General features: G+C 37.7%; 1 protein-coding gene across 1 annotated transcript in view; it reads left to right on the top strand.

Moving 5' to 3' along the window:
* The window catches only part of cdkal1 (CDK5 regulatory subunit associated protein 1-like 1), a 252,024-nt gene that overhangs the window by 133,956 nt on the left and 91,558 nt on the right, over nucleotides 1-26,510 (top strand). Inside the window, exons 9-10 of the mRNA XM_062422643.1 lie at nucleotides 8,334-8,500; nucleotides 20,167-20,312. Coding sequence (XP_062278627.1) covers nucleotides 8,334-8,500; nucleotides 20,167-20,312 — 313 coding nt within the window. The remainder of the gene's footprint in view (nucleotides 1-8,333; nucleotides 8,501-20,166; nucleotides 20,313-26,510) is intronic.

Genomic DNA, 26,510 nt, shown 5'->3' with positions numbered 1-26,510 from the left:
CCAACACACACCCAAATAGGGTGATTGATTTCCCGAAAAATTTGCATCGACGCGTCAGACTAAAACAAAAAATGGCGGCACATTGTAGCAGCAGCAGTGCGAATCAGAGAAAAATGCTCGAAAGAAAGAAAAGTAGACCGCGAAAACAGAGCTTTTAATCAAGAATGGACACTCTGACCCTGTGTCTAGACAGAAAGCGTAGCGTTAGCAGCATGTTTAGAAGATCAACAGCGAGTGTCTACACAGGAGGCATTCAGGTACATGGTTAAGTGTAGGTCACCCACGTTTTGGAAGTGCTCAGAGCCCAAAACACAATGACTGTAGCTAAGCACGTAAAATGAAGGAAATGCTTCCACAGGCAGTTCAAAATCAGTTTCTCTCATCTGTCTGGAGAGATTTTGGGAGCAATACTCTGAAGGGCTGTATTAAAGAAATGTTAAATAAATATTAAAATGTTATAAGAAATCAATATTTTTTAAATAATGGGAAAATAATCAACAATCGAAAATTAATCGTTAGATGAATCGATTAATCGAAAAAATAAACGATAGATTAATCATTTAAAAGATCATCGTTTTGCCAAGCCCTACACCCAAACCTGTAGTTAGATAAGGAGTATAAGAGAGCGATGAATGGATTAGACCTCAACAACATGGAACGTTTTTGCCCACTGATATCCAAACACACATCACTTCCCGTCTCTCTCTATATTATTCTGTAAGCTATGACGACCCACAAGTGGTCAATTGTGGTTTTGCCTGATGGGTGCGGTTAGCTAATCGCCCAAAATCACATTTGATTGAATGCATTTTTCAAAACACTCAAGTTGAGTTGAAGATGACTTGTGAAACATTTGAAATTTTTTTACAGGAAAAGAGAAGGTTCAAGGAAATACACACATTATTCATCCTCTTTAAACCTTCTTCATAACATACAAATGTGCTTTTATGGCATGACATGTAAAAGTGTTTGCATTATAGAGATGGAAATTACAGAAAATTGTAGATAAAGGAAAAGAGAAAAAATAGGGATATTATAAGATGGGCAACAGTTAACATGGAAACAAGTATAAAGATATGTAACCAATTACACCCAAAGGCACACCATATATGTCAACCTTAAGTGCTGATTAACATTTTTCAGTAGCAGCGGTATATAAAGACAATGGTTTCTGTTGGTTTTATAATATTCATATGAATTATTAACACTGTATGAACAAAAAACACTAAGAATAACTGCATTAAAGCAACTAGCATACAGAGTATTTCATAAGATCTGTTACATCACTGAGTGAATATGCTCAAAGGGATATAAACTGTTATTGCTCTACATAAGGTCATTCACATTCTGATTGGATGCATGGGCGGTAATGTTTAATAAATTACAGATTATAAGCATATAAGGATGATCCTATTATACTACATTAAATCCTTATTTTCCATGAGACAAAGCAACACATAGCTAAGCATGTATACATTAAGCTGCCATGATGCATGAGGGGGCGTGTGTGCTTGTGTTTTATATAACATATACAACGCTAAAGACAGCAGACATATATTAAATTTCATCACAAAATCCGACATACCAATGACCATGTAATGCACAAGTTTCAAACCAAACCAGTTTGACAAACTAATGACAATATGTTTTTATTTAAATATGCTTCAATCATGTGCAATGTTTCCCTCTCCCGTTCACGCGCTCTCCTTCCAGTAAGTGTATGTATGTACTTAGCCTTGTGTTGACTTGCTCTGTAAAAACCGGGGTTTAATTCAGTTTAATAGGATCATCTTTGTATGCATCTAATCTATAATCTGTTAAACACTATAGCCTATGGCAACCAATCAAAATGTATATCATGCCAAAGAGATTAAGATAAAATGGAGTGCTGAACCCGTCTGTGTATGGTAGGGATAGATGGGTAACTTGGTACGTGTCCCTTCATGTACACAACAATTCACAAACGGTACACTAACGTTGAGACACACACACACACACACACACACACACACACACACACACACACACACACACACACACACACACACACACACACACACACACACACATACACACACACACACACACACACACACAAACACATTTACAGCATACATGCAAGCACACAGAGTTGCAAGCATGCATTTAACCACATACATGATAGTCTTCTTGTGGGTATACATACACAGTGGTGGAGATGGTCAAAGTTAGTCAGTCAGAAAACAAGCATGAAGAGATGATGGAGCTACTGACCCTGTCTGTAAAACTGTGAGGATCCCTCTTCGCAATAAGAGCTAATTCTGATTAGTCAAACCATGAGTATTGTTGATGTTTTGCTTTAAAAGCTGAACAAATTAATACAGAATTCATGTAAATGTCACAAGCATAAACTTAAATCTCTGTCTGTCTGCCTCTTTCTTGGTGAATGCCCTTTACATGGGAGGCTGATCTTTGGTCATGCAGTCACAAAAGAAGTCACGAAAAACAAACACATTAGACACGGTTGAGAAAACAAAATGACCAAATGTCATTATACCCTGTTTATGTTGACAATGCTTGTGGCCACAGGTGCAATAAAAAAACGAATCATTCGGCTAAAGACCTTTTCTGTAAACAACAGTTAACAATTATGCACAGTGTTCAACACAGTGTTATTCTAAAGTTGTAATATCAACCTCATCCATGAAAGTCTCATGGATAATTACATTAACCATGTAGTATTAATGTACAGTACCATTTCTTTCTTATTCAAGTCAATGATTGTGTCCAAACTTTTGACTGGCAGTGTATGCTTTTTGTTTTTGTTTTGTTTTGTTTTTTCATCCAGAGAAAGTATTTTTTCTGATATTTCTCACATCTATAATAGCAAGAATAATATTCATTTTTGAAAAAAGTAGCAGTTTCACACTACTGTGTTTCCAACACTTAAACATCCAGTGTGATATTCAGTCATTTGACATTTGTTTTTTTATGTGTGTGATATTGAAGGTAATTCGAGCCAGCATGCTCCAACTAATAGAAACAAGCATGACATGAAAATGTGTGGTCATGTTGTGCCGCTTGTGTGTCTCATTTATGATTTAAGACCATTTTACCATTTCAACACTGGCTTTTACTAAAGCTCCCAATCACCTGAATCAATTGGTTCTGTCATGCTTCTTCAAAGCAGCCCCTTCAAAGCCCTCTTTTTTTTTTCTCCTCCCACTCTTCTCATCCTTTAATCCAGAGGTGGAACCGGGAGGGTCATAAGAAATTATATATGTAAACAGCATAATGATATATAGAAGTCTGCAATTGTATAGTGTGGTGGTAAGTTTTGCAGCTTTTTGCCTGTGTGAGCAGCAATTCTACATGGAAACAAGTATGAATATTATGTGACAGTGCATTAATGGAACTGAAATCTTTATTTGCCTATAATGATGATCAATATAGAGCTGCATCTGATAAGATGTTCATACTGCTTTTTGGTGGAAATGGTTTGACTTCAGCTTCCTGTATGATATCCAGTTCTTTATTAAAACACAGGAAGCAACAATAATAAAATCTGTCACTTCTGCTCATTGTTGAAATTATTATTTCATTTGTTGACTGTAAAACAAGCCAGTAGACATAGTCATCACAGTATTTTGGTTATGATTATGTCTACTGGCTTGTTTAACAGTCACTCTCATTATTATGATAAATTCTTCCCAGGCTCAAAAGATGTTTTTCATCTCCTTGAACTCTATTAGTAGACATTGAGTTGTTTGTCTATTTATTTATTTATTTATTTATTTATTTATTTATTTGTCTTCTTATTTTTACTGTGCTTTTTTTAAACATAATATATCCACATAGATTTAGGCTTGTTGACTTATTAACAAAACATACAGTACCTGGATGCGGGTTTTGATCTGAGTTCATCATGTAGACACACATAAATATAATCATCTATTCTTTTCAGTTCAGTTTAAATAACTAGCACTATACACACAGACACACACCGAACAAGTATTTGGCAGAGTGTTGAAGTGATGATAGTTTTATGTGTATGGCATTTGTCAAGTGTGCTGATGGTGTTATTCTTGGACAAAGACAAATGCAGCTTAGACATACACAAAGCTGTTTCCTCTTGGGCACGCTCTCTCGGTCTGTGTCTCTCTATCTATCTATAGTCTCACCGCTGAAGGCTCTAACCTTAAACAAGGCAGGTCCTGCTCTTTATATCCCCATATTTAATATCTCTCGCTCCTGCCACCTTTCCATCTGCTGTTTTGTTCACTCCTCCCTGTGCTGTCTGTACACTGCTGTGTCAGAGTTCAGTGAATGTTAATAGCTTTCAGGAAAAGTCTCCCGCTGTCCACCCTTGTGTATAACTGTTCTGACATCAAACTGCATCATAAAGCAACATGGAAACAAGAGGTTAGGTTAATGGTTTGTTCTGAGCACACGCAGGTCCAAGCAGGGTGGAAACTTCAGAGAGTAGGCCCATGTTTTATTTGAGTGGGACTAAACATTATAATTTTTTAATAACAATAGCACATTATCAATAATCATGTTCTACTAATATGTTAAACTTGTTCTTTATTTGTCTCATTTTGACATTGATGTCAAAGGTTAGGATCAGCTATAAAACAATTCCCTTTAGAGATTTGCTTGCTCAAGAACATTTCAGCAACCACATATTTACTAGACCACAATGAATTAAAGCTTTTCACTGATGACAAATATTAGTTTTTCGTAATATGATACTGATTCATATTGTATTTACAGTTTTCACCCTGCTAATTCTCTGGTACTAAAGTTTTTTCAACTCTTTACAATTAAACACGATGTAGTAATCTTTACATGCCTCACATGGAAACATTTCAGCCCTGCACCTCTCGCTGCACACATACCAAAACCAGAGGAAACAGCTGTGCAGCGTTTGTCAAAGCAGATAGAGAAGATAGAAGAAATATTTCCTGATGGAACGGCCACCTTCTCTCTGCCTTCAGCCAACAATAACACCACTGGCAAAACTAATGCAAAAGGGACCAAGGCAGGCCAAAGGGGCAAATTACTGGGCAGGTTATTGAGTTGATGGGGAGATGTGTGTCTTTTCCATAACGCCCCCCTGTTCAAAATATAATTAACACAGGAATCTCAAAAGCTATTTAATATCTGACAACGCACGCGTCTTACTCGCTTGGCAGCATAATGTGAGTTGAATCACTGGAATGTTGTTTTGAAAGGAACCCGTTTAGCTCCTATGCCAAGTTAATGCAGGTCTAGCCCTTTACTAAGAAACCTCTTGGCCAGCAATATTGCGGGACAAAGCCGTGACGTAGAAACCGATGCCTCTGGTGGGGTGGTTGCAGGAATGCATCCACTCCTGGGATGTAGATGATGCAGGCGAGGGTGTGACCTTGGCATAGGGATTGGTTTTATTTAGCCCAAACAAGGTAACGCTAGGAATTTGCTGTCACCACCTCTCTTTAGGCTATAAAAACTAAAGGAAAAAAGAGACAGATTATGGAGAAAATATACTGCATGAAATCAACCACAGTGTTAATGCTGCTAAACTGAGACGGTTGTGGTAGCTGATGATAACATGCGTATGCATTAAGCCTGACCTCCAGGTGATGCTAGCCTGGCCAACAGTAGGCGGGTAGCTCTTATCTTTGTCTTTAAAGGCAGGCATTGCTGAAACATGTTCCTTTGTAAAATAAATTGATTAAGTTAGTGAATGATAAAGAACATTTAATGAAGTAGACTATTTTTGAGTATTGGACCAAGGTGGACTATGTTTTTTAATGAATTGCATACTGAAGCAAATGAAAATAATATCCTTATTATAAATGCATTCTTTAATATAGTGTATTAGCCTTTAGATTTGATCATGTGTGATTGATGGATGTTTTTGATGGTGTCTTTAGACGTGGCTGGCTCCAGAAGTCATTAGTGCCTCCTAATGTCAACAATGATGAGCTTTGGAAACTCTTTCACTCTGGACAATTATGCTGTCATCATCTTTAATCTATCCGGTCCATGCACGCCTTTAAACACACAATTTCTCTCTCCCTCTCTCTCTCTCTCTCTCTCTCTCTCTCTCTCTCTCTCTCTCTCTCTCTCTCTCTCTCTCTCTTATACACACAAACACACACACACACACACACACACATATACAAACTCTCCAATTAGCCACACACCATCTTTACTCTCCGAATGACCACATGCATCTTTCTGTCTGTCTCTGCACAGCTAATGATAATGGCGGTTGTGTGTTTTACCATGTGTTTGTGTGTGTGTACTCGCGCCCTTGCAAGTGCAAATGTATTTGTATGTGCCTGCATGATATGATATGTCTTAACACATAGCTTAAGAAGACAGCCATTTCCAGACCTGCAGCCAAATGACAGTTAGATCATTAAGTCCTAGCAGTGAGCATTGCTCTATTTTAGCATGAAGCTGGTAGATAGTCCCCTCTTGCTGTATTTGACCTTCACTTTCCTGGAATGCATGTTTATAAGATGGGTATTTTTAATACTTGTCAGTGACTGTCATGATCTGGGTTCTGTTGAATCCTTGGAGCATTAAGGCAATGACAAGAGACTGCTAACAGTAATAAAACAATAATACCTCAGAGAAGCTGCTGCCATGGAAGGGGAGTTGTGTATGTCAGGTTTGGCAAATGGACAAAAACTGCTATCACAATACATTTTCTACTGTTTATCCGTTTATTATGATTTTGATCTCACTACTGTTTTACTGTTTAGATAATAGCTGAAACCTGAATACATGTGTGTTCATCATGATTTCTTCATTAACATGACACCGGGATCCATAACTGCGCACATCAGCAGTGGAATGACTTAAAACAGCCATAGAATTGTTCCAGACTCTCTCTGTGTGTGTGTGTGTGTGGGTGTGTGTGTGTGTGTGTACACACACGTGTGTGCGCGCGCATGTGCGTGTGTTAATTTATAGGAACTTTTCACAGCAGTACGGCATGAAACGCCGTTCTGCTGTGAAAAGCCTCTACACAGAAAACGTACACCGATATTGAAATACATGGCCGATAACAATACACTTAATTGCTATGGTTCGAAAAAAGATCATCATTTGTTTGTTGTGGCTGAAATAATTCAAGAACTGGTCATTTCATTATTACAGGTGTGAAGTTGATAATTGATGTATTTAGATTGACTTTTTTTGTTCTAATAAAGCACTAAGGTTTACAGCATTCCCTACAATAAAGAATCATCATTATTATAATTATTTTTATTATAAACTTGTTTGTAACAACCAGTTTTTAGCTTTTTTTTAAATATGTAAATGACTAATCAAAACCATCAGACCTTATCTCCGGGACCATCAGAATAAACGTTCTTACTGTGAACTGATTAATGGCTAAAGCCCTCAGTCTCCTCCGACTGTTTAGAAAGGCTGCAGGTCTTGAACAATAAACTGGTTAACAGCTCTGAGGCATTATTCATCCTCTCCTCTGCCCTCCTCCCTCTGCTGCTGCTCGTCAGACTCACTGCTGTACTTATGGTAGAGAGGAGGGGCTGGCTGTTGTCAGCCTAAAGTTTGCAGGATTTTTACTATTTTTCAGATATTTAGCTAATTTGACTCAATCGTTAAATACAAAGAACATCCGTTTTGCGCTTGTTCACTATTAGCATAATGAGCTCTGTATAGCTGGAAAACATAGTGGCTGTGAATGAGAGGGGAGTGAGAGTTGACTGATGGAAATTTAATATGCCAGAATTAAGTTTATGTTGATCTTGGTTTAAAGCAGTTGAATTCTGAATCAGCTGCTCAGGACGGTGAACTCTGTCTCAGGGGGTCTTAATGTGACGAGAAAACAGCACAGGTAACTGGCCAATCAGATAGCACTTACAGGTTTCAGCCTCCATGCTTTAGATTCACTACCTAGAGTAAGTTGTGTTATTTTGAATTCAATTACTGAAATGTAAATGTGAGATTCCCCTTAGTGTAACAGTAGCTATAGTCACAGCATATAATGCCCTCTTGGGTATTGTAGTATGTGTATGATAGTTACCATAATAGTTATGTATGCATTATGCATAGAGTAAGTGTGTGGGCTCTTTTTAAAGTTCATGACAGAGCTTGACAGTGATCATTCAAAAGCAGTTTTGAACCAAATCATTAGAAATAGTTTGTTTTTAAAAATCAATTTATTATGGGTTGTGTACTGTTATTTAATATCAAGTGTGGCCGGAGTGCTTTTTGTTGATGTGAAAATGCTATAGATAATTTAGCAGTGTTGAGATTTTTGAGGAAATTGTATTTAATTGAGATAATTTGTATTAACAAGGTATATTTGTTTTTGTGTTTTTTGTGTCCAGAGGGAGTGTGTGAGATCTGGTTGACCAGTGAAGACACAGGAGCCTATGGTAGAGACATCGGCACAGACCTGCCCACACTGCTGTGGAGACTGGTGGAGGAGATCCCTGAAGGAGCCATGCTCAGGCTGGGTATGACCAACCCACCTTATATCCTGGAACACCTGGAGGTATGTACAATACACAGTCACAAACAAACCATCATAAACATGTGTAACACACTATACTCAAAGGTACCATCAAAGATGTTACTGGATCAGCCATTAACACAACAAAAATATGTAGATTAGTCCACATTGTAAGCAAGCTGAAGTAGGCTTTTTTTTAACCTTTTTGTTTTTGTCTCTATAGCCTCGTGTTGTATCCCTTCCAGGGAACAAATAGTATTGCTTTGTCTAGATTTAATAAACTAAATGGCTTTCTGTTTTGCTTAGCAAGCAGTTTAGCCGCACTACTCATACTCCATTCATTAGAGCAGTTGATTCTCTTCTTCCCCTAATGAGTCAATTAAGGACCATTGTGTCCTCTTTAGCAACCTCATTTTATCAGTCATTATTGTCTTCCCTAATGGAACAATGGACATTGTTATCATCTCTCTTTCTCTCTTCGTCTCCCTCTGTGCATCACATGTGTCTGTTTCTGTCTGTCTGACATGCTATAAATTAAATTGTTCTCTCTTTTTTTCTTCGCTTTTTCTTCTCTGTCAATCTTCTTCTTCTTTTTTTTTTAAATGTATGATTTCTAAAAGTGTTAGGGTAACAACATATAATCACACATTATCACCATTCTCCATCATCAGTGGACAATAGGCAATAAACGGCCTCTACTTTCAGACAGCACATTATAGTGGAGAGAGATGAGAAAGGGGAAACTAAAATGCAAAATTGGGCATATAAAGCAGGGAATAGATCTACTAACAGATTAGCTTTATTTGTCTGAATTATGTGGATAAATAAAGCTAATGGATAAAAGCTTAGAAACATTAGAGTGTTAGTTTTGTGGTCACGCTTGTCTGCCACAGCGTTGTCAGTAAATACAATTAATATTCAATGAAATTGAGATAGTAGGATCTGACAAGGGAGAAGGTACACCCTTATCACACACCAAATCAAAACAGTCTTTTGTATCTTTGTTCTCTGTTATATAGGTGTTTATATAATTCAAGTGCAAGCAAGAGGGAGAAATAGAAAGAGCGTATGTGTGGGCAAACAAGAGAAGTTGTTTTTTTAAATTTAGGAATATAATGTAATTATATAGTTAAGCAGTGGTATGTACGGGACTGCACTGCTGCCTGGAGTCTTTGTTAACGACCAGAGATTAATCTGTTAAAACGGGTGCAACACAAGTTTATTTATTTATTTGTGTGTATATGTATTTCTTTATTTCTTTATGTTTTCCTTCTGTGTGACAATGTAGACCAACTATAGATGTATGGCAGGGTCTCACCAACTTCAGTAGTAAGGCTGTGATTGTGTTTACATTTGAAACAGTAGAGGTGGCAATTTAAGAAAATAAATGCAAATAATGTATAAGGAATTAGTGAATTTGGGTCAGAGATTGTATTATTTTGATTGTATTTAGTGCTTGGTGTCAACACTCATTTGTAATTAGGTGATAGTATGTATATATATTACAGAAATGTTGCTTTCCTTTTGTCAATCCCTGTCTCATCCCTAAGGAAATTCATGGAGGAAGGGATGACATAGAGGGCTGAAATGGGGAACAGTAACCTAGAAAAATAAAGTGAGGCAAAACTTTTAAGTCAAAAAAAAAGAAAAAAGTTCACAACAAATATACTTTTAAATCAAACAATCAAGGATGATTGGAGATCATAGATGAATGAAATGAGGGCAGAAATGAAAAAAATGGGGATGAAGGCCCGGGGATAGAGATGAGGGGTAAAGAGGAGTGGGAAAAGTGCTGTGGGAAGCAGCAATGGAGGTTGTAATTAACCAGGGGTTAATGGAGGTGGCTAATTGTCCCCCACATGTATAGGTAGGCTTTCTGCTTGGCTACATTACAATTAAAAAACCACCCTCCTAATGATAGGGAATAACAATTAACTGATAATTAGAAATATGCTAGGGTGACACACTAGCTTGGTCTCTGTGTGTGTATGTTAAGAATCATTTCATATGCTACCGGCCCTTTTATTGTTAATGTCCATGCATTGAATTGAATTATATCTTCTTTTTTTTTTGCTTTAATTCCTCAGTCAATTAACCTACATAAGAAAAGATAAGAGTGCTCTTCTTTAACTTATCATTGTCTTTTGTTGCTCCTGTCCCCCATTTACCCTTTTATCCTCTTCCCTCCTTTCTCCTCTCCCCTTCCACCCCCTCTTCAACACTTGCTTCTTCTCCTTCCCACTTTCCTATTTCTCTTTCTTGTCCTACTTGTAAACTTTCTCTATACTGACAGTTATTTAGAGCCAAAGTTATTTTGTTTCTTCCTCTTGTTTGATCTTGCTGTTTCTCTCCCTGATCCTTATTGTCCTTCCCTTACTCATCCCAGGTATTTCTTCTCTGTAATTCATCATATTCTTCTTCTCACTCTTTTATTTTTCCAATCTTTTCACACCTGATAAGTCTAGTTCTTTTCCTTCTAATTACTCTTCATGTACTGATTCGTCCATCTCTTCCCTCCAATTGTTCACATGATGATGGTAATCACAGCAATATGAACAGAGTGATGATGATGAGGGCCAAATCTCCGAAGTAGGTTTACCCTTCATCCTAAGTAAAGGCCAAATTATACCCCGCTGTCCTTTCTTTTGAAGAACACCAGCACTTATGGAGTATAACAGCATCATACCGAATGGCTGTGATTGGAGCTGAAAAGGCCAAGTAACCTCTTCACTTCCCCCTAAAAGATCACTCCTCTCCAAACCCTCTTACACACACAGATCAACGCTTTTTGCCGTGTCTCTAGCCGACAAACAAGAACACACAGTTTCCTCCTATGTGCAGCCTATTTTTTCTGGCAGATGTAGACAGCCTCATATCACCATTTGCTGATTGGAGCAGTTAAAGGCCCAATCACTTCTCATAGGCCACTAGTCTCTGACATTTTAGTTGATTGCATTGTACCATCGGTAGTTTCTTTTGCAGTAGTTGCAAGTAAAAATGTCTTTTAACAGTACTACTCTTTTGTTCATCTTTCTTGCTGACATTTTTTATCGTTGCACTTCATATTTCAAGCACAGAATTTGTATCTATCCGTCTGAACATCTATCTATGAATTGCTAAGCGGCTGTCTAAGGTGCAACAATAGGTCATCTGATCATCATCAAGTGTGTGTGTGCGCGCACATGCAGATGCCTATGTATGTGCAAGCCTGTGTGTGTGTGATTGAATCTAGCATGCAAGCAGAGTCAGCAAATGAGGTGTGAAAGTAGTCTCCTTGTATGTAGCAATCAGTCAGGCTGAGATGGATGAAACTGCAGTTGTCCATTAAATATCCACCTCAGAGCTCATCTCAGTGGACCAGAGATACATCAGATATACCGCTCACACTCTCCTCACAGTCAGCTCTGTGTAATAATGGTGATACATTGTAAGCTTTTCTGATTTAACTTAACATTTTGCTCAGCTTTATTAACTCAAAATTTGAACTATTATAATAAATTGCTTTTTAAATAATATTAAGTCACTTGAAATCTGGTGTATGCACTGGAAAGTTAGATTAATAGCCTGAGATATGAATTCCTAATTCCAAAATAGGATCTTTTAAATACAGGCAGAAAAACAAGAGTGCTATAGTGCTGTTAAAAGTTACTGTGTGACATGGGACAGGCATAACCTGTAATTTTTCTTCCTCTTTTTGTTTAGTGCCTTTTTGTCAGCTAGCCAGATTCAGTGAGAGATGTGTGAAAGGAACACACATCACTGACTCCCACTGGGCCTTTTGGAAGGCTGACAAACTACCAAATACTTTCAATGAAGGGGAAACTCCATCCTTAGTTTCGGCTGGTATTTTTCATACCCAGGCCCAAGTGTCCACACTCAGTATGCACAGAAGCACAGCTGTATGGGCACACACTTAGACACACCCTCTCAGACCATTTTCATTCTAATGACACCTTTGGGAGCCTCTTCACATTAGAGGCCTAATGTAGCATTGTGTGAGGACCCGACACCAAATGAATGCTCACAGTAAAGCTATGCCTCGAAATTATGACTCTTGACTGGCTGCATTGAATTATGTTTTCTGAATGATTACGGTGAATTGTGAGTTTTGAAAAATGGAGATTTAAATGCAGACTGCCAATTTGAAGCTGGGCATTTCAGGAGTCTTCTTTGTTTGGCCTTTTGTCGTTGCTTCAACCAATTTTTTCTGGCCTGCCAAGGACGAAAAAAATAAGGACTGCAACGATTGAATTGAATTATGTGCAGTTTGTTCATGTAATCATGTAATTTATTAATATAGTGGTTTCAGGCTTTTTAGCTTTGCTGTGTTTTTTGTTTAAGACTAGCCTTAGTGTTTGAATTACATCATCATAATACGGCAACTGCAGTAGTAACAGCTCTGACTGTGTAATTTTATTTTATTTTTATTTTTATTTTTTCAGTTCAAAGCAGATGGTGCTCACATACTACATGATGTTCCACTGCTACAGATACACTTAATTTCCCTTTCATTGTGCATTCCATAGATTTCATCTGCACTGTGTGAGGTGCTATGAGCTTTGTATACCCTCTAGGGAAAATCAAGTGCAGCCTTAAGTGTTTGAAATGTACAGTATAATAAAAAGGTAGCTTAGTTTCTCTGTCTGCTGCTGAATACAGTTCCCACCAAATGGGACCTAACTTATTATCCTGGGAACGGCTTCTAGAATCATTTTCTCTACTCGCTCCCCTGGGTGAAGAATGTTAATACTACAGTAAGTGTGGGTTTGTGTATATGTGTATGTGTATGTGTATGTGTGGGTCAATGACGTATAAGGATTTTCAACAACTCAATTTTAGAATAATAAAAACAAGCATATCTAATGCAGTAGTTCAAACATTCAGAATGTTGTGTACCTGAAAATTCATATTACAATGTGAAAGTGATTTTAGTGGGTATTTCAAGATTAATTGGCACTGGCCTTAAAAAAAGTCATGTGGTGCGACCATGATTCATCTTGAAATATCTTATATAAATAAAAGATCATCATTTACAAAAATTAAAAAAAAAAAAAAAAAAAAAAAGCAAATACTTTGTTTCCAAACACTTTATATTACTGAAAGCTTGTAAAAAAAGATGTGAAGCATGTTAAGTAAATTAATTTATTTCAAGATGAATCATGGTCGCACCACATGACTTTTTTTAAGGCCAGTGCCAATTAATCTTGAAAAACCCACTAAAATCACTTAATTTCAAATTTATATTATGGATCTTCAGGTACACAGCATTCTGAATGTTTGAACTACTGCATTAGATATGCTTGTTTTTATTATTCTAAAATTGAGTTGTTGTAAATCCTTATACATCATTGACCCATGTATGTGTGTGAATGCAATTTGGTGCTACCTGTGCTGGCTGTGCTTCACAACTCTCACTTGAACCCTTTTTGTCTGCTTGTGGGAATCCAGCTGTATTGTTACGGTGCATTCAGATTAAGTCCATCCATTCCATACTACATATAAATGTAATAGTGCACACCATACTCATATTGGCAGTGCACTACTGTAGCAGTTAGTATAATATGCATTTATAATTAATAGGAATTAATGCAGGGCACAAACAGGTGTGAAGCTGCAAATTCAGAAAACTCTCAACCATTTCAACTTTGAAAATATCACAAATAGCAAGTAAAATATGTCTACCCAAACAATTCTTACTTAAATGTTTTCCTGCTGTGGGTAGCTCCTCCACATCAAGGTTGTTGTCATGTCATTCTCTGACAAAAGTGTTGTAGTACTCTTTCAATAGTACTTCATTTTGTCATTTTCCCACTGTGTGTACCACTCACTCAAGACATACTCTGAAAAAAAACAAAGCATTTAAGAAGTTATTGACTGTATTGTCAGAAGGTGTTTTTGTCCTGCACAAGTGATAAGCACTTTGATTTACTTATTTCATCAAAGGTTCATGGTACATTTCTTGAAGTGTTTCTATTATTTCTCATATTTCATATTGTGCACTCTCTTTTCTCTGGTGCCAGATTCATTGTTTGGATTCACAGTTGCTACCAAGTCATGGGCATATTTCTATAGTACTGGAAATGTCAGTTGCTGTGAAAAATGGATATTGGTATTCATTTATGCATATTAGAGTGTTTAGGTTATTAATTCCTTAATATACACATACACAGACACAAGTAGAAATCCACAAACACTTATATTTGTGATCTCCAGGGGTGTTTTGATGTCAGTGTCACTGTGTCTTTCTGTATTGCTTCAATAAAGCTTTATAGATATACTACATAGTGTATTATGATGAAAACATCAGTATTTACACAGGTTCAGACAGACCAACTTATATTGAACTTTGTCATGACTAATAATATCAGAATATGTGAAGTTATATTTTTAGGGCAGTCTCAAAGTGAATGGCACTTGAAGGTTTCTGCATATTAGTTTGGATGTGACTTTCTGTGGGATTTCAGATCATGGTCCGAAGTAAAGTGTTGATGCATGTTTTACTGATTTTATTCAATATTCTTTACAGTATTACTGACATTTCGATAATAATTTATTTGTAGTCATTAGCAACACAAATAGAGATGACTTAACATACATAGAAAAAAATAGCAGTTACTCCTTGATCAGTGTCTGCAAACTCTTTAGGTCTGCGAGAAACTTTTCTTTTTTTTTTTCCATCCACTGCATTCCACCTGCACGCAAGTGTGGGAGGATAGAAGGACAGGAAAGACAAAAGAGAGAGCAACAGAAAAAATCATCATACAGAATATTCCAAAGGAGTGTAAAACACAAAATTCACTGAGAATACGTTTTGTCTTTAGAAATAAGGGGGAGGCAGTGTGAAATAAGAGGGTGTCGTCCCTCATTGAGGTTGCTTGAAGCCAAACTACCTTTTATCTATGCTTGCTCTCTTTTTCCATATATGTTCTTTTCTGTCCTATCTGATTTGAGGGGGTAGATATCAGATGCTTTGAGCTAAGCCAGTTAAGATAGATCCTTTCTGGTTCATGTGTCTATCTGAGCTGATCAATCCAAGATGAAAGGATTGTGTGTCTGTTTGTCTGAATGAGAAAGATAGGCCCCGGTGGGGGGAAGGAAAAAGTGACACAAAGAGTAAGAAAGAATATTATACTGCTTTAAACACTGTCAAGACTGATAAAAAAACCCAAAAACAGACAACATTTTGATTGGTTTCTTTAAGCACATTGAATTATGCTTTGAGCTGAATAGTTCATCCACCCAGGAGTGAAGGCATTAAAGCAGCACTTTAATTTTTACCACTACGTACTGCTGTGAGATATCTTCTTTATCACAGCATCATTTTCACTTCAGACTCACTAAACTGTCTGTCAGCAGCAGTCAAACATTGAAAAGGCCTCAACTCCACAGGGATCAGTAACAAGAGAGATTCATATCAGTGTACTGTATAATCATTGGAGGATGGGATGCACTCTGTCAGACTAATACACACTCACACATGATAAATGGCTTGTGTGAATGAAAAGTCCTCCCCTTATAGATTAATCCCCAGTTGCCATCAGCAGTGCCCTGCTACTCAAACCAGCATGCCATCTGTTGAGACCCCGTTCACCCTCCCGGTATACACACACACACACACACACACACACACACACACACACACACACACACACACACACACACACAATTTGTGGGCTAGATTGCGGTCATCTGGGAGTTATCATTAATGGCAAATCTAGTGAGACTATTACTATGCATAATACTAGTACACACACACACACACACACACACACACAAACACACACACACACACCCCCCTTAAAGTGCATTGTTACTAAATGCTGTCTTCAAAAAATCTCTGGCTCCCATAGACTCCTATCCAAAAAAATACTGGGTCGATCATTGTTTTCATTAAGTCGATATGGTCTCATTCGTTAAATTCAGGCCCTGGCACTAATTGTGCTTACAGTAGCTGTGATGTCTGCCATGTGGGTTAATTGACCATTGGCTCATCTGCTGCTCTACCAAGTTGAATATAGTCTGTAAGTTTAATGTTACTTGATAACTATACTTGCTGTATTAGCATAATTTAGTGAAAGTAGCTAATGTTAGTCCAAGTGTGCACAGCTCAGTGTTTCCGATAGTATACACACACATATACACTCTGGAAACACCCGCTACCTCGGAAACACTGAGCTACACACACGCACATATAAATAAATATATATATTAGGGCTGTCAAAGTTAACACACTAACAAAAATTAATTTCCACACAATTTTAACGCGTGATTAACGTTAGGACTTTCTGTTTGAACCTTGTACCTGCCTGTAGTTTGGAAATAAGGAAGCGATGCAGCAGTAACGTTTTGGATAACAAGCAGAGTACGTCCAGTCTCAAATACCTGGCCAAACATACAGCTGATACAGAGAGACGTCCTCCCATTCACCAAAAGTGTGTGTGAGTAATGTAACTAGTTCCTAACTGATCATAACTGACAGCAGATTTTTGGAACATGCACTATTTCATTGTTCTGGATCGTTTCAATAATAATAAACATACATTTGCATCAAGCAAGCATATATATCCTCTCCTATGTAAATAAGAGTATTAAAAACTTGAAAAATATCCCTTTAAAGTACATTTAGAAAAAAATTAAAAATGTGCGATTAATATGCCATTTATCGTGTGTATGTGTATAGTGTGTGTGTATGTATAGTAATGCATGGATGAAGGCCTTGACAAAGAGAAAGTGCTTGATGTTGGCAACACAAAGAAAAGTATCCAGTGTTTTCATCAACCATTTGTACGGTGTATGGCTTAAAACTCAAAGAGCATTGTCATTAAAACAATATTTTCCTCTGGCGGTACAATATATAAATTTAGTTTGATTTACTTTTTATAAACAGTTTTCCTCTAGACCACCGACTTGGACATGGCTCTTTGTCATTGTTTAATATTCTGTAAATCTTTGATTGTGGACTAAAAGGCTTCACACAAAAATGTTCAAATAAATTCCACACACCATTTACACTTGTAGCTTAGAAGAACTCTCTAAAATAACACATTGATTGGCACACAATCAAACAAGCTAGTATTCGTTCACAAAAACATTTCAAATACAGATTAATACATGTTCCTTAGTGTGTTTTCTTTCACCCATTTTCTCTCTCTTTCTCTCTCTCTCTCTCTCTCTCTCTCTCTCTCTCTCTCTCTCTCTCTCTCTCTCTCTCTCTCTCTCTCTCTCTCTCTCTCTCTCTCTCTCTCTCTCTCTCCACTCACACCATACAGATGATTTCTGTCACCAATCAAGCTCCATTTTCCAACCAAATTAATTCTTTCTAATTTAGAGCTTCCAGTGGTCAACCCCCTGTGGTGCGCTGCAACTGAGCTGTGTCTTGTGTGCGTGTGTGTATGTGCATGCACACACACGCTTTTGTGCCTGTGTATGAAGCAAACAACATCCTACAATAGATCTTAATGAGAAGACGGACTGCAATCAGCACATTCTTCTAGGAAATCATTAAATCATTTCTTCCTCCCCTCTCTTTTTCCTCTCTCTGCTTCTTGTGGTGATTAGCATGGTAATGATAGCATCCTGATTATGTCCATCAGAAACATCTGACATCTGTGGTCTCTCCAGGTCTTTCTTGTGGAAATTAAAATAGGGAAAAAATGAACTTGCCAGCTCCCAATGAATGTGCTGTATTAAATAAAAAAACAACAATAAAGAATGTCATTCTTGCAGTTCTTGGTAAATGTTTAAAAGCTGCAACAAAAAAGACGTAACAAAGTCCTGTGTTGTTACTGTAAAAACTCATTCAGTTCCCTTTTTGACACTGAGACATATGCTTTGACTACATGAAGCACATTTCTAATGACGCACAATCTATAGCTTATAATCTAGGGCAAAGATGTAAATATATATTAAATGTTAATGATGACATTCCATTTTCTCCTTATTAATCAATATGAAAAATGGTATACTGTCTATCAGATATTCATAAAACGTATGTGCTCTCAGTAGCATCATCTTGACTGGATGAATCTGGGAGGGTGGACAAACCCTTGTGTCAGCCACATCATTTAGTATGAGAACACTTATGTAAACACATGGAAATGAGAGCAATGCAGTTGTTTAATGTCTCATAACTTCACCATCACTGTTTTTCCTTCATTACCTGTAATGCACTGGACAACATCAATGAATATCGGCTTTATTTTAAATCAAGTTCACAATCTTTTCATTTCTTAACAAAAGAGCACTATACTTAAAACATGCCTCCTGTATTCTGTCTAAAAACTATCTGCAGAAATTATGGCAAGCACGTACCATACCCCAAGCATTTCTATAGCTTTTTTAGTGAAATCAGAAAGGTACGGAGTGGCCAGAAATCCTTACTGAGATTTCATATATCTTCCTTTTCTCCTTCACCATTTTCATCTTAGAGGTGGATCTGCATGCTTCCGTAAAAGCTCTTGACTTTTCAGATATAAAGAACCCCTACCTAAACAGCCTTGACTCTTTGGACTTAAGACCTTAGTGGGTACACGATGAATTATCTGAGCTGCTTTCTTTTCTTTTCCCAATAAATAAAAGACAAATTAAAAAATGAGAGAAGGAGGCCGTCTATTGTAGAAGGTCTGAAGTGAAAAGCATGCAGAGAGGAGCAAGAATGTTAATGGAACCTTTATTTTATTAAAAGCTGGTAGCTATCATTCACCAGAGCCGTTTTTGCTGCTTCTTTTAGTGCATTTGGATTCACTAAACCTTATAGTCACAATAATAACATTTCATATTTCTGCTTCAGGTTCATGTAAGTCAGGGCTAATGGACACCACTTGTTAAGAATGTCTGCCTTTTTGTCCTGGGTTTGTCCACTATCACTGGTAGACTAAATGCTATATAATACAATATTTGCTCAACAAAATAATTACTTTTTAGAGAACTTATAGATGATTTCTGCTTTTTTTCTATTCCTTAAAAATATATACAGCGGCTCTATACAAGTAGATATAAATTGAAGTCAACACATTTTTTTTCTAATTTGATCATTTTTGTGCAGTTATATGTCGAAGCATGATACTAAAACTGGTCTCAATTGGTATATGCAGTTTGTTCAGCTTTATTTTAATTATTCGTGATGCATCTTGTTTGTAAGTCTGTACTTCATCACTTCACTAGTTTTTCCGCAAACGTTGTGTATAAAAGAAAACAGCAGGACTTTTCTCACTTTGAAATTTTGAACACAGATTTTAACTGGACAAATGTTACACACACGTTTGTCCTTATATCCTTGTGAGGACACTTGTTGAAATTAAACATTCCCCAGCCTCATAACCTTACCATAACATGAACCACTGCAACTAAATGTCTAAATTGAACCTATACCCTTCTTCTTAAGTCTTAAACCTCAAAATGCTCTGAAGTAGTGAGGACTGGCCAAAATGTCCTCACAACACTGAAATGTTCTCACAGGTTTTCAATGCAATGCAAAATTGATTATTTTAAAGATACGCATACACACAGACAAACACACAAGTACATGATCCATAGTTGTCAGGATACACACACATTTATATACATATACGATAATGTTACCTTTTTTGCCTTTTTTAATCTGTTTCTCATTACACCTCAAATACATACATTTGACAAATCTAACCATTTCCATTTTTTTCTCTTACTCTCTCTGTCTCTCTTTCTCCCTCTACCATCTGTCTCATTAGGAGATGGCAAAGATATTGAATCATCCGCGTGTCTACGCCTTCCTTCATGTTCCTGTGCAGTCGGCTTCAGACAGCGTCCTGATGGACATGAAGAGAGAGTATTGCATTGATGACTTCAAAAGAGTGGTGGACTACCTCAAAGAAAGGTAGGCAGGATGAACTCCACATGTACTCCTTATGTTGCATTTTTTGTGTGCTTTGCATGTTGCTGTCTTGTTGACAGTGACATAGATGTTCATCTTCTATTACTCTTGCCTCTTTACAAACCTTTGGGAAAATGTTGAAAAATTACAAAATATTAAGCTTTGTGTATTATTATGTGTTTGGTATTTGTGGATGCATGCAGGTTTGTCTGTGAGTATGTCTATTCACTTTGAAATAACTTCACATGGACAAAAATACTTTCTCACATTGTGCATCTACATTTCAGAAAGGGTGCTTGTTGATCATGATAGACTAGTCTGAATAAGATAACTGAGTCAGGTGCAGTGTTTCCCCTAGAAATGTTTGTAGCAGCAGTGCTGTGTGTCGGTAACCTAGCAACACTAGGGGGGTCCGGGGGTATGCTCCCCCGGAAGAAAATTTTGAAAAATAATAGGGTTGCAACTAACAATTATTTTGATAATCGATTAATCAGTCGATTATTTTTTTGAATAATCAATGAATCAGATAAAACATTTTTTTAAATTTCCAACCCTTCATTCAAAAACAAAACATTATTCAAATTAAGATTGCAAAAAAGTGCTCAAACAACATGTTGCTGCATGGACGTCCCTGAGTTGTTAAAGTAATATTAAATTATAAATAATAATTTAAACAAAACAATTAAATGTTAATGTCTGATACCTTTAACAAAATAACATACACATGTATGCTACACAAAAAGAGGTATTTTCTGTTGTTCAATCGACCTGAGCTGTTGGAACAATAAACAAAAGATAAATAATAATAATCTCTAGGTCGTCCTCAGACGAGCCCTCCATCGTTGCTTCCAGTCATCCCGATTCTCCATACATCTGGCCAGTTCAATGGTACTTTGCGCTCCTGCATCCTTCTTGAGTACATCCACATATGTTAGTGTAGGACGTCCTCGAGGCCGATGCCCATGGGTTGGTTCCCATAGTACCAATTTGCAAGCTGGCAGCTCTTGGTGTCTTTGGCAGTGTCCCGCCAGTCTCATTCTCCTGACAGCTACTTTCTCGCTAACCCTTGGTTTATTTTTGTAGTTACCAGTTTTACTTTTACCATCATTAGGCTTCCATACATAGCTACTAGCTGCTGCTCTCCTCATCTCCTACTGCTGACTGTGAGATCTGAGCAGGTAGAAGCTGATAGTTCACTAACTAGAACCAGGGAGCACACTGCAACAAGGTTAATGATCCACACAGTGACATTATATCATTGATATGACGCAAAAGCAATAGAAAACCGATCGTTTTTTTTTGTGGCCGTGCATACGTGCGCAAGCGCGCTTCGTGCCGACCTTGGCAGGATGTAGCACACACTTTCTAGTTTAATGTAGTGTGAACTGCTCCTACACTTTAGAAGACTTTGGTGCGATTGGTCTAATAAGCAGCAACACAGATCTATCAGGACACTGTGCTCACACACATTGTCACACACACACCCACACGCGCAGTCACTCTCTTGTGCGCGCTCTTGCTCGCTAGCTCCGGATTCCGGGAGATTGTGCTCATTTGTGGGCGTCAAGGAGCCACTATCAATATGCGGGAGAGTTGGGTTGTCTGCTTTTATCCTCCCCCTACTTCAGTAGCTTATGAAGGGAGGGGGCAGGTTGTGTTATGAGGCCTAGCCTACAACGAAGCCAAAAGTGAAGTTATATGGTTAACTAGCTGTAAGAACTGAAATCGAGCAAGTTATTAACATAGTTAATGTCACGTTACTTCAAGCACAGTCATTTTTGCAGCGGCGCCGAGAATTCAACAGTGGCTGACTGAGGTGTGTACTGTATATATGCATTTGAGTGGGTGCTTGTGTATAAGGCCGAGTTCTTGTCACAACTCAAACCAGTGTGTTTGAAAAACGCCTCTCTCTGTGACTAGCAGTAGTCTTTTATTCTCTTTCTTCATCTCTCTCCCTCTGGCTTACTTTGAGAATCTCTTCACCTTTACAGAATCTGGTCAAGATTCAGCTGAGGTTGAAGAAGACAGCACATTTTGCCTCAGTTTGGAACCCTGAAAAGAATTGAATGTCACGTCTTTAAAAATGTACTTTTCAAATGTTAGCACATTCAACACTTTGACTGTTGCCCTCTCGTTTAATGGATCACGAGATATACTGTAGATGAATGTTTTTGAAGACATATCTTTCCTCTCAGCTTGATAAGATTTGTTCAAAAGTTGTTCATATTGCTGCTATCACCGGGGATGTCATTAAGTCTTTGAAACACAGAACAGAGCAAGACTTTTAAAAAAAGTACTATTAAAGATAGATACAAATTATGAAAACGGGGCTTTTTTCACTGACCAAAAAACCTTACTTTTGCTCCTGTCTCTTTCAGTCATTTCTTATTCATCAGGATGTCAGTCTACAAGGTTAAACATTTCAAACTTAGGATCTAGTGATAAGTAAAAGGAGAACCAACTGCTGTACTGCTTGCATGTTTGTGACTTGATTTCTGACATGCTTCATTTACAAGCTGTTTTTTTGCCAAAATATACACACCAACCCACACACAGGGATCTTAACAGTTAACACTCCTTATACGGATTAGATATTCCCCAACCCCTCCCCTCAATAAAATATCCAAACATTCTGACCAATTCTGACCTCTGGTATTGCACAAAAGAGGAATGATGCAAACTTAATCTTTTACTGTATGAAAGATAATCTGTCATGGAATTTGACTATGATTAAATATGGCAGTGCAGGTCAACAGTGGTGAATAACTATTGATTTGATGCTCTGATAATACGTTATGAAGGGATTCATACAAAGATAAGTTTAGGTCACATTTCTGACTTAAATCTCTTGGTATTACTGTGTGATTTAGAAGCAGAATCAGAACAGTGCATAGTTACTTGAACAGGGCCAATCTTTTCTCTGGTTAATTATGTTGCTCTTGTTCTCATAAGTTATCATTAGTATCTATAAGCTCACATGCTATACATGTCTTTTGATGTTGCAGATTAAAGGCATTTTGTTAGCATAGAGTTCGCTCTAAGCGGATGAGATCCATGTACTGCAGCAATCAATAGATTTTATTTAACTGCTTCCTGTAGGTCAACAGTCAAGCCATATGCTTAAATATAAAAATGGAAATCTGAGGGAACAAGACTTTTACTGCATTCAGGTCACTCTTCAGTTATCTACATTTAAGGTGTGTATATTTACAGTCATACAATCACTCAGCACTCGCAGCTCAGTGTGCAGGAGAAAGTCTGTACGCATTTGTGTGTGTGTGTGTGTGTGTGTGTGTGTGTGTGTGTGTGTGTGTGTGTGTGTGTGTGTGTGTGTGTGTGTGTGTGTGTGTGTGTGTGTGTGTGTGTGTGTGTGTGTGTGTGTGTGTGTGTGTGTGTGCCCATCAGTGCTCTGTTTGGTGTTTGACTTAATGTTTTTCTTGTGTCATTTGTTGGTTTACATTTCCTGTCAGTGAAATTGTGAAACATCAGAATTATTCATTCTCATCGAATTGCTGTATTACAATCTACACTGGCTCAGTATTAGCTACAGTGCAATATTCCAGGGATGTTGTTTATTTTATGTTGAGTCTTTTTAGTTGTTCAGTTTGCTACTTCTTCTTTAATTATCTGTCATGATAAACAGCTCAGTTTCTTTTGGAAGAACATCAGTCTTTTGCTGTTTTGTGCTATAAATCAATTTAAACCAAATGGCACACCATACATACAATAGTAGTAGTTTAAAATGTTACAAAAGCATGCTTGAGGGTTTTGTAATCATATTTTTCTCTTTGGATTTTACATACATCGGTTGATACTGACATTTATTTTTAGCACCCTGGCACTTGTTTTTCTCTTTCTCCATCTGCCATCTTGTCTCTATCTTTTTATTTATCTTTTTTCCATTTCCAGGTTGACATCTCTGTGTGTGTGTGTGTGTGTGTGTGTGTGTGTGTGTGTGTGTGTGTGTGTGTGTGTGTGTGTGTGTGTGTGTGTGTGTGTGTGTGTGTGTGTGTGTGTGTGTGTGTGTGTGTGTGTGTGTGTGTTAGGCAATTGTTTATCCTGGAATAGAAGTCTCTATCCCCTGTCTCCAGTTGTTATTTTAGCTTTCAACAGAAACTCAAACACACTGACACTGATCCGGCTGAAATCGTAACACACTGTGTCAAATGGTCTTGGGAGACACAAAAACACGCGCGCACACACACAAGCTCACCACACTGAGGGAATCACGTCATAAGATCTTGTTTACATAAACTGTCTGGCTACCCTTTTGTGTGAGTCTTTGTATATGTGTGTGTGCGCGTGGTCACTCAATTTCTGGCTTCTGTTACTTAAACACACACATTCAAACACACGAGTGATGTCGGCTGTGTGAAATCAATACCGGTACACAACCAGTGGTCTGACCCATTTGGCTGCAGTAGTAATAGCTGGGGTCCAGTCCAGAGTCTGGGAGAGGGGCCAGGGCGTTGGACAAGCCAAAACATACACCCAATGTGTGAGAGAAAGAAAGAGTGTGTGCATGTGTGTGTGTGTGTGTCTGTGCACAAGACACACAGACAGGCACACTTTTTTTGTTGATGGAAGCTTTTTTAAAACACCTAATCCTGAGATATAAAAACAAACATCTTAGAAACGTTGTTTTATCGTTCCCTATTTATTCAAAAATGACCCTTTTTAGTACTTAACTACCAACTTCTTTATTGGACCTAGCAAAGACTAGACAACCTGCAGTGTGTTGTAACAACATAATAATTGTCTTGGAAGAAATATTGATTGATGTTTTTTACATTTTTACACACATTTGACTCTCTTCACTAAACCTCTGATTAATATTTTCTGTAGGACAGGACTGAAGCCTCTTCAGCCAGAAGGCCTCATTCATCTGTTTATAACTGATATTGTTTATTCCTGTAGTCTTTCAAACCCTCCACAAAGAAAAGAAGGCCTCACATGATTCTCTTTTGAGTCTGTGTTTGTCTGCGTGTATGTGAGAGACTCATAAAGTGTTTTTTTACTGATTCACTCTCCTTTTCACGCTGGTGTTATTATGCAAACCTGCACAATTCAAGGTGAAAGGGGAAGCCCAATCTCTGTGTGTTTGGTAAGTGAGTCAGCGTCACGGTTAATGCAGGTTCTCACAAGTAGTCGTTTTGTTAAGGCATTGAAGTTCACCTCAAAGAATGAGACGGACAGGACCCTTGTGCAGGTATGTGTGAGGTCAGGGCTTATCTGACTGACACACACATGGCAGAAGACAAATGTATTTCTCTTCACAAACAGCTTAATGCCACCAACGCTGCAAAGGTTATGAGGGGTCAAATGCCTCTGGCCTTCCTTATCAGACAAAACATGCACACACATACATGCAGACACACATCAGACCTCCCTCCTTGACAACCTTCACGGTTGAATGTCTTGAACTCTATTATGAACTTGGGGTAACATGTCTTGGATGTTTTTGAAAGGCAGATATGTCTTATAATTTTTTTTTTTCTTTTCTGCTTGAGCTTTTATCCTAGCATGTCTGTGAAAACAGACACTGCTGCTGAGTTAATAAAGTCATCTGGTAACAAAAAAGGCTTGTTAACCCAAAGTACCCAAGTACTTTTGGAATTTGAGGAAATGAACAATTTGGGGTGATGTGGAAACTGAGAGAAAATATTGATGTCATAGTATCAGTCATGATCAGAACATTTTTTGACAGTCTGGACAAACATTAAAGTTCAAAGCATAGTCATGAAATTTTAAAAGCCCTCAGCAATGAGGAGTACCTTGTGACTGTAGCCCCTGCTGCTCCCCAGTAGGAGACGTCTGAGCATTTATGCCTGGTGATACACTGCAGTCTGGCTGAGGAAAATGTGGTATTTATGGTCAGAAACAACAAAGCATGAAGCAGTAAGTATTAACATTACAGAAATCAAAGCTACAAATGTTCAATCGTAAAAACTGAAAAAGGATCAGCTTGTGAAAAAAACAATCTTTTAGTTATTCTCTGTAGAACATGCTGCAGGTTTCCAGTCACTGAAAGTCAAACAAATCTAAATAGTAACAATTAAGTATTTGCAATTTAAACAGCGCTCAATGGGGACAAAAGTAAAATAGTTAATTTTTCACATGGGTGCCCATTCGACAGCTTGTCCGAACTGTTTGATTTCTTCCACACTAGAGCATGTATCGAGTCTGGGAGCTCATTCGCAC

Source organism: Scomber scombrus, chromosome 7 (genome assembly GCF_963691925.1).
Source record: "Scomber scombrus chromosome 7, fScoSco1.1, whole genome shotgun sequence".
NCBI classification, from domain to species: domain Eukaryota; kingdom Metazoa; phylum Chordata; class Actinopteri; order Scombriformes; family Scombridae; genus Scomber; species Scomber scombrus.
This window is presented reverse-complemented; position numbering and strand designations above follow the sequence as displayed.